This window comes from Castanea sativa, chromosome 9 (assembly GCF_040712315.1).
Source record: "Castanea sativa cultivar Marrone di Chiusa Pesio chromosome 9, ASM4071231v1".
Classification (NCBI taxonomy): domain Eukaryota; kingdom Viridiplantae; phylum Streptophyta; class Magnoliopsida; order Fagales; family Fagaceae; genus Castanea; species Castanea sativa.
In genome coordinates this window covers 21,092,227-21,102,234 of record NC_134021.1, presented here as the reverse complement: position 1 = coordinate 21,102,234, position 10,008 = coordinate 21,092,227, and the positions used below count along the sequence as shown (strand labels likewise).

The 10,008-nt window shown below is 39.5% G+C and overlaps 1 protein-coding gene across 1 annotated transcript; it reads right to left on the bottom strand.

Annotated features, from left to right (window-relative positions):
* Positions 1-311: 311 nt before the first annotated feature.
* Positions 312-5,058, bottom strand: LOC142609534 (glutathione S-transferase U8-like). The gene is made up of 2 exons (XM_075781135.1): positions 4,623-5,058; positions 312-927 (listed from the first exon to the last, which is right to left on the bottom strand). The coding sequence occupies exons 1-2, from the start codon at positions 4,932-4,934 to the stop codon at positions 541-543; spliced, it is 699 nt and encodes a 232-aa protein (XP_075637250.1). The 5' UTR covers positions 4,935-5,058; the 3' UTR covers positions 312-540.
* Between the last annotated feature and the right edge of the window lie 4,950 nt (positions 5,059-10,008).

Sequence of the window (10,008 nt, the reverse complement as noted above, 5' to 3'; positions counted from 1 at the left end):
AACAAGGAATGAAAGAATAATTGGATACACATGCTAAAACTTAGACATAGGACTTGGTGATCTACCTCAAGGGAGTTATTACTTATTAGGTGTATACAAGACCAAAACTTGTAGAGATAAATTCTTTTAGGGCTACAAGGCTTCCCTTGTAGCCAAAGCCAAATGTTTAACTTTGCAATTAGATATTGACTATGAGAAAATGTTTGTCTCCGTTGCTGATTTATCCTTTGTTCACACTCTTATTACACTCTTATTACAGTTGTCACTTCTTGTCATTTTGATATTTTCTAGACGCATGTGAAGAACGTTAGTTTACAAAAATTTTATTTGATAAAATAACCAAGAGTGGAGAACACTTTATAGAAAAACTACAACAAGGTAAGCAAGTACAGGGCTCAATGGCTCAAACAAAAACATAAACCTATTACAAACACGAATTATAAGAAATTACAAATTACGTATGAACCCGATTGATGACAAAGCGGTCAATTTTATTATGCAATAACATGCACCAACTGTGAGTGGCGTATGTAAGTTCACCTATTTGGAAGCATTACCAGCCCCAAAGCGATTTCGAAAATAGGCAATGAGTTTGTCTCTAGGAGGTAGATTTTCCTTAATGGCAGTGACGCACACAAACTCATTAGCCCAATTGCAAAGTTTGGAAAATTTCTCCCTTGTCAACAACTCTACCCCCGAAGCTTCTTCAAAAACTCCAAGCCAGTAGCCTATGGTGTTAGCAGCAATGTCTAGCAGTCCAACAGTCTCTCCACCAAAATACCTCTTTTCCTTGAGCTCATTTTCTAGAAATTGTAGAAGTTCAGATACTTCTTTCACAGCCTTCTCATGCTCTATCTCTGCCTTCTCATGCTCTTTCTCTTCACCCCAGCAAGCTCCCCAGCAAGCTTTAAATATTGCAGACAAGCACTAAAAAAAGAAATAGAGAAAATTCAAAATCTAGTATGACTTGCAGTGTATTTCTCTAGGTTGATAAATTGTATCTCTAACGAGTGAGTATGCAAAAAACACAAATAGATAATTCGTTATAAATGGCTTATCATTAGATCTTTTTGGATATGTTATTAGAATAATGGTTAAATAATTAAATTAATCATTTCCTAACATCTAAAATTTTTGAAATAATTTGTAATATATCATGGTATCAAATATCAATGAAGATAATCATGAGCTTGAACTTTGTTTATACCCTACCTTCTATTTAAAAAAATAAAAATAAAAAACCCACCTCTTGGCCCACACGTGAGAGGAGTATTAGAATGATGTTGCCATTTATAATTGTGAATGATGGGACTGACGAGATTAACTACCGACGAGACTAAAGGTATCTGATGGGACTGACGAGACCACTCTCTGAGACGAGCCTAAACAAGTATACACGTCACTGACGAGGATATCAGGATCATTCAATGCCACCAATAATACCCCGGACGGTTACAGAACCAGCTGGACGAACCGTTGAAGGCATATTAAAACCCCATTACTCAGCAAGAAGCGTTACTGAAAGAGGCATTAAAGCCACAATAACTGCCACAACGGCTAGAATCTGGAACAACATATATAAAGCCCACGCATTGCCAACAGAAGGTAGGAACACAGTTACAAGATATCCCTAATCATTTTTATAGTCTATTATTATAAACTCCCTTGTACTAACTTTGGCATCGGAGACGTTGTGGCAGGCACCACACCGGTGACCATTCTGGAGAATTTCTTCTTCCGTCGCGACACAAGCAGACCTCTAGTCCCGTCTGGACGACCTCACTACGACTGACGAACTCGTGATTCATTAGTCTGGTCCCGTCTGGACGACCTCACTACAACTGACGAACCCGTGCTTCATCAGTTTGGCGCCGTCTGTGGGAACGACATTTTCGTACTAAAGGTTCGAAAGCGTAGTTTCTACCAACTTCAATATTCAGATGGAGTCCAACCAAGATTCAGTGGCCTTAGCCCAGCAAGTCAAAGCTCTTGCGGCCACCGTTGAAGAACTCACCAGGCAAAATCAGGAGATGAGACAACAGCTTCAGCATAAGGAGAATCGGTCTAGAGTTGTACAGGAGGATGAAGGAGACAGCCATGGGAGAAGCGACCGACGAAGGACCACTACTCCAGACGAACAAAATTCTGATCTTCTTCAAGAGATGAGGAAAGAGATGGACGAACTGAGAAATGCTATTAAGGAGAAGACAGATCAGAGCCTAGATAGAATGGTCAGGGCAACAGATTCTCCTTTCACCGTGGCAGTCTTGGAACGACCAGTGCCGGCGAAGTTTCGGTTGCCTCAGCTTGAGCATTTTAACGGGCTTAAGGACCCCCAAGATCACCTTAATACCTTCAAGACGACATTAGGCCTCCAACAGCCCCCTGATGAAATAATGTGTCGTTCCTTCCCTACCACACTTAAGGGAGCTGCAAGAGAGTGGTTCATAAAGTTGCCCACCTCATCCATTGATAGCTTCGAACAGTTGAGTAGCGCCTTTCTGCGCCATTTCGTCGGAGGGCAACGTCCTAAGAGACCAGCGGACCACCTACTCACTGTTAAGCAACGGGAGAAAGAAACCTTGCGGTCATACGTGAAACGCTTTACCCGAGAAACCCTGGAAGTGGACGACGCTGATGACAAAGTACAACTGACGACCTTTAAAGCAGGGCTGAAGTCTAGAGAGTTTGTGGTTTCGCTGGCAAAAAATCCACCTAAGACGATGGCAGAAATGCTCTTAAAGGCGCAAAAGTACATGAATGCTGAGGATGCGCTAGCCGCCATTAAAGATATGGAGAAAACAGAAGAAAGGGGAAAGAGGGAGGACGAACGTAAAGGACGAAAGAGGGAGCATCCAGATCGTCGGTTTACTGACGAAGACAAAAGATCATCAAAAATGGCTAGGTAATAAGATTCCGCCTTGACGGATGTACATTACTGACGAAGCCAAAAGATCATCGAAAATGGCTAGGTAATAAGATTCCGCCTTGACGGATGTACGTTACTGACGAAGCCAAAAGATCATCGAAAATGGCTAGGTAATAAGATTCCGCCTTGACGGATGTACGTTACTGACGAAGCCAAAAGATCATCGAAAATGGCTAGGTAATAAGATTCCGCCTTGACGGATGTACATTACTGACGAAGCCAAAAGATCATCGAAAATGGCTAGGTAATAAGATTCCGCCTTGACGGATGTACGTTACCGACGAAGTAAGTAATAAGATTCCGCCTTGACGGATGTACATTACTGACGAAGCCAAAAGATCATAAAAAATGGCTAGGTAATAAGATTCCGCCTTGACGGATGTACATTATCGACGAAGCCAAAAGATCATCGAGAATGGCTAGGTAATAAGATTCCGCCTTGACGGATGTACATTATCGACGAAGTAGGTAATAAGATTCCGCCTTGACGGATGTACATTTCCGACGAAGTAAGTAATAAGATTCCGCCTAGACGGATGTACATTACTGACGAAGCCTCGTGATAAGATTCTGCCTAGATGGATGTATACTACTGACGTAGCCAAAATATTATTATAAAAAAAAAAAAAAAAAAACCTTTCATCTTCTATGGTCGTCATGGAACATCATGACGACCACAGAATCCGGGGGCATCTGATGGGACTGACGAGATTAACTACCGACGAGACTAAAGGTATCTGATGGGACTGACGAGACCACTCTCTGAGACGAGCTTAAACAAGTATACACGTCACTGACGAGGATATCAGGATCATTCAATGCCACCAATAATACCCCGGACGGTTACAGAACCAGCTGGACGAACCGTTGAAGGCATATTAAAACCCCATTACTCAGCAAGAAGCGTTACTGAAAGAGGCATTAAAGCCACAATAACTGCCACAACGGCTAGAATCTGGAACAACATATATAAAGCCCACGCATTGCCAACAGAAGGTATGAACACAGTTACAAGATATCCCTAATCATTTTTATAGTCTATTATTATAAACTCCCTTGTACTAACTTTGGCATCGGAGACGTTGTGGCAGGCACCACACCGGTGACCATTCTGGAGAATTTCTTCTTCCGTCGCGACACAAGCAGACCTCTAGTCCCGTCTGGACGACCTCACTACGACTGACGAACTCGTGATTCATTAGTCTGGTCCCGTCTGGACGACCTCACTACAACTGACGAACCCGTGCTTCATCAGTGAAGGTCACTATGATTTTCAAGAACTAACCCCCCCCCCACCCCCCTTAAAAAATAAAAATAAAAATAAAATAAAAAAAACCTGAAAAGTCATGCCTACAGAATTATACGTTACTCAGCAGGTAATTAGGTTCATAATAACATACTATGTGGTGCCTAGTTATTTGATATTCCCTCTTTCCTAATATCTACTAAAAAAATTTAAAAAAAAATACATAAATTTAATCCAAATTAAAATAATACGGACCAAAATGTAATGTTGAAATTGTCAAAGACCACAAAATGTGCAAACCAAAATGGTATTTTTACCGGATATATAAAAACAATGACGCCTCAAAACTTTAAAAACAAAAACAAAAACGACTAGAACCGCGCTGAGTTTGTTTATTACATCATAAATTTACAATTTGAAGAAGTTTAAAAGTAAATGATATTTTACCTTCTCGTCTATGAACTTGGCCCAGAATCGGGCATTGGCTCTCTCATAAGGATCTTTGGGCAAGATGGGGTGGTCTTTCCAGGTTTCATCAATGTATTCTAGAATAACGAGTGACTCAGCCACAGGCTTTCCATTGTGTACGAGCACGGGAATCTTTTTGTGAACTGGGTTGTATTTGAGGAGGGAAGGGCTCTTGTTGGTCAGATCTTCTTCAATGTATTTGTACTCAATTCCTTTCAGTTTCAGAGCCATCTCTACTCTGCGACTAAAAGGGCTTCCCCACGCACCAAACACCAATACTTCTTCGGCCATAATGACACTCTTTGTTCCTGCACTTTACAGAGTCTGTAATGAGATTCAAAGGCTTGGCTCTACCTTCTGGGTCTGATGCCCTTTTTATAGAGCCTAGGCAAAATGGTTACGTAGTGGTTAAGCCCTTGGCTGTTTGTATTTTTTTTTTTTTTGTTTCTTGATCAATAAGTTCTAGAATGTGGGACAAGGTGGTGGTTGAAGACTTACAGTGATAGACTTGGGGAAGAAGCCGCACAATTAACGGGTCGTTCAAATGCAGGTTATTATTTAAAGAGCAAAAAACCCAATTGATATTCGTCTATCTCTCCTTATTTATTTAATTCAGATTTCTTTATGCTGTTATATATCGTGGTTAAATAATGGAAAATCCTAGGAACATTCAGGATTCATTTGAGCCCATAGCTCATTGATGATCTCAGCAAGGGCTGAGCTGAAGGATGACCTCAGCCAGAATATTAATATACAGAGGGCGTTTGGATTGCGCATTTGCGCATCCACATCCATGTTTTTTCCTTTTTTTTTTTTTTTTTTTTACCCAGCCGCATGTTTTGACTTTTCAGCAGTGAACAGTGCATGAATGCACTGTTCATGGGTCCCACAAATTTCACTTTTCAGCAATTTTTTCATTAAAAATGGGTCCCACGGCACTATTTACACATTTAAAAATTATTTTGCTACAGTATTTTCAGTTTTCAGTTTTCAATTTCAACAAAATAAGTTCTATCCAAACAGACCTAATGTCTTTCAGAAGGCTCTAGACTCGAGCAACAGACTAAAGTACTAAACTATAATACTAGCAAAGTCAACAGCCTGCTGGGCTAGTACAGGTCGTCTCAAATTCTTTACTTAAAAATCTTAAGCAGGAGAAAAATCTTATCAAATACATAAAAATAAAAATAAAAATAAAAAAACAAGGGGGAAAAATTAAAACAGGCAAACTTGCTATGTATTGTGTGGACTAAAGCCTATGCACGATAAATTTAATGACTAAGGGGTTTGTTAGGCTGAGTAAACAATAATTTGATAATACAATAATGTTAAACCCTCTCTTCTCATATAATAATGAGTCACACTAATAAAAATTTATGGTGAGACTCACTAATTGTGTAAGACTAGAAAATATTATAATATTATTGTACTCTAGAGTAATGTGTAATTTTCTTACTAGGATAAGTTTCTTATAGTTTATTTTATTGAATTTCGTGTTAATTGGACAAAATATTACAACATTATTCTACTCTAGGCACAATGGTTATGAAGTGGCTAAGCCTTTGGCTGTTTGTATTATTTTTTGTTTCTTGGTCGATAAGTTCTAAAAATGTGGGACAAGGTGGTGGTTGAAGACTTTTTTTTTTTTTTTTTCTTTCATCGGGGTGGTTGAAGACTCGTCAAAGTAATAGACTTGGGGACTCGTCAAAAAAAAAAGACTTGGGGAAGAAGCTGCACAATTAACGAATCGGTCAAATGCAGGTTTTTTTTTTTTTTTTTTTTTTGAGAAGCAAGTAAATCCATATTATTATTTGGAAAAAGTTTCCCTCCAAACTAGTTTGGAGAGAAACCCTTCAAACTTATCAAATATTTTTATATTGAGTGTGAAATTTGAAAATCTAACCGTTGGATTGCATGTTCTTATTATATTATTCATGCTTGCAAAATTTCAAAAAAATCAAAAATCAATTGCTATGTCATCAAACATATGTTAAAATTTCAAGTTTTTGTAATCTAAAATTGTGTATAAAAAATAAGCTCATTGATCAAATAGTAAATAAAATCCGATTTGAATGAAATTTGATATGCATGTTAAGAACATAAGGAACATGAAATTCAACGGTTAGATTTTCAAAATTCACACTTAAAAAAAAGATATATGATAAGTTTGAAGGGTTTCTCTCCAAACTAGTTTGGAGAGAAACTTTGTTCTTATTATTTAATGTAGGTTATTATTTAAAGAGCAAAAAACCCAATTGATCGTGGTTATTTATTTCAGATTTCTTAATGCCGTTATAGATCGTGGTTGAATAATGGAAAATGCTTCGAACATTCAGGATTCATTTCAGCCCATAGCTCATTGATGATCTCAGTAAGGGTTGTGCTGAAGGATTCATTTCAGCCCGTAGCTCTTTCGGAAGGCTCTAGACTCAAGAGCAATGGACTAAAGTACTAAACTATTTAGAGCATCCACACCAGCTCATTTAAAATTTTCTATCTATTTTACACTAAAACCCTTCTTTTTCTATTTTACACCATCACTTTTACAAAACACTCACATCAGTTTATCTATTATACACACTTTTTTATTAAAATAATATTTTTTCTCATTTTTTTATTATTTCCCACCTACCCCACTTAATATCTTCCTCACTTTCCCCTATCCCACTCACTCCACTCAGAATATTCTAGTCTTCATTTTCACTCCTTTCTGAAACTCATCTCTATCCAAACCCTCCTCTGAAATTTTGATCCAAGTAGGAGCACGGCGAGAAGCACGCCGATCCAAGCACGGTGATCCAAGCACAGCGAGAAGCACACCGATCCAAGAACGCCAATCCAAGCACGCCGATCCAAACACTCCGATCCAAGCACTCCGATCTGAAACTCCGATCCAAGCACAACGAGAAGAACGCCGATCCGCCACAACGCCAATCCACTCTCTCTGTCTCCGTTGGTGTGTCCGTCTGTGGGTGTGTTTGGTTTTGTGGTGTCTCTAGTTGATTTTGTTGTTGATTTTGTGGTTGATTTTTGATTTTGTCTGTGGGAGTGTGTGTATCAGAGGGAGAAGCAGATCATGAGGGAGATCGTTTTGCAGTTGGAGAGGAGAGAGAAAAAAGGAGCGAAATTAGAAATTATTATAATAATGTATAGAACAGCTACAGTAACCGTGTATATATACACGGTTACTGTAGCTCATGAAAATATTTGCACAACTTTACACTAGTTTACACCCACTGATGTGGGTGTTTTTTTGCCCAAAATGTGTAAAATGAGAGAGTTTTTGTATTTTAGAAGAGTTTCCACCCACTGATGTGGATGCTTTAATACTAGCAAAGTCAACAGCCTGCTGGGCTAGTACAGGTGCTCTCAAATTCTTTACTTAAAACTCTTACGCAGGAGAAAAATCTTATCAAATACATTAAATAAATAAAAAAAACAAGGGTGAAAAATTAAAACAGGCAAACTTGCTATGTATGGTGTGGACTAAAGCCTAAGCACGATAAATTTAATGACTAAGGGGTTTGTTAGGTTGAGTAAAGAATATTTTGAGAATACAATAATGTTATACCCTCTCTTCTCATATAATAATGAGTCACACTAATAAAAATTTATGGTGAGACTCATTAATCATTTGAGATGAGAGAATATTATAACATTATTCTACTCTTGAGTAATGTGTAATTTTATTGCTAGGATAAGTTTCGTATAGTTTATTTGATTGAATTTCATGTTAATTGGACAAAAAAATTTTGCTTTACCTCTTGAGGTTTAGATGATAACCCAATAGTATTGGCATGCTTTATACTAGTTTATATTGTCTCATGTTTGTGTTTGAATCCCACCTCCCCTAGCAACATTGATTCACAACATCATGGTTGAGCATAAAGCAAATTTTGATATGTTTTTGGACACTAAATTTTGTTAAATTTTCATATGTTCGTAACTCTTTTTGAGGAAAACAGATCTCACTGTTTCTCAAACCAATTATTGATTATCCTTGTCCCTTGATGGGACTGACGAAGTCAAACACAGACGAGATCGCCTCCACAGACGAACCTGACCGAGTATCCGCATCACTGACGAGAATGTTAAGACCATTCAATGCTGCCAATAATGTCCTGGACAGTTACGAAACAAGCTGGACAAGCCATTGGAAACGTATTGAATCCCATTACTTCGTTGGAGACGTTATCAAGAAAGACATTAACACCACAGTTCCATCCACAACGGCTAGAATCCAGAGGGATATATAAAGCCCTCACAACGCCAATACGAGGTACACACATAGTCAGAAGATATACTGAGTTATTTTGTTTTATTGTTATAAACCTTCTTTCGCACTGACTTTGGCATCGAATACGTTGTGGCAGGCACCACACCGGTGACCATTTGAATGAGCTCTTGTTTCCGTCATAACGTAGAAGTGTGACCGGCCCTATCTAGACGAACTCATAACGACTGACGAACTTTTCCTTCATCAATTTGGCGCCGTCTGTGGGGACGACATTCTCGTACTACGGTTTGAAAACGTAGTTCCTACCAACTTCGATATCCAGATGGAATCCAACCAGGATTCGACGGCCTTAGCTCAGCAAGTCTAAGCTCTTGCGGCCACCGTTGAAGAACTCACCAAACAGAATCAGGAGATGAGACAAAGGCTTCAGCAGGAGGAGAACCGATCCAGAGCTGTCCAGGAGGATGAAGGAGACAGCCACGGGAGAAGTGACCGACGAAGGACCACTACTCCAGAGGAACAACATTCTGATCTCCTCTAGGAAATGAGAAAGGAGATGGACGAGTTGAGAAATGCCATCAAGGAGAAGACGGATCGGAGTCTAGATAGAATGGTCAAGGCAACGGATTCCCCTTTTACCATGGCAGTCTTGGAGCGACCAGTGCCAGCGAAGTTTCGGTTGCCTCAGCTTAAACCTTTCAATGGGCTTAAGGATCCCTAAGATCACCTTAATACCTTCAAAACGACACTGGGCTTTCAATAGCCCTCTAATGAAATAATGTGTCATTCCTTCCCTACCACGCTTAAGGGAGTTGCAAGAAAGTGGTTCACGAGATTGCCCACCACATCCATTGACAGCTTCGAACAGTTGAGTAACACCTTTTTGCGCCATTTCGTTGGAGGGCAACGTCCCAAGAGACCAGCGGATCACCTACTCACTATTAAGCAAGGGGAGAGGGAGACCTTGCGGTCATATGTGAAGCGCTTCACTCGAGAAACCCTAGAAGTGGACGATGCAGACGACAAAGTACAGCTGACGACATTTAAAGTGGGGCTTAAGTCTAGAGAGTTTGTAGTCTCGCTGGCAAAGAATCCGCCTCGGACAATGGCAGAAATGCTCCTGAAGGC

Coding starts and splice junctions, on each gene's coding strand:
- LOC142609534 (XM_075781135.1), bottom strand. CDS start 4,934: ATGGCCGAAGAAGTATTGGTGTTTGGTGCGTGGGGAAGCCCTTTTAGT. Junction 928..4,622: donor CCAAGTTCATAGACGAGAAG/GTAAAATATCAT, acceptor TTCTTTTTTTAG/TGCTTGTCTGCAATATTTAA.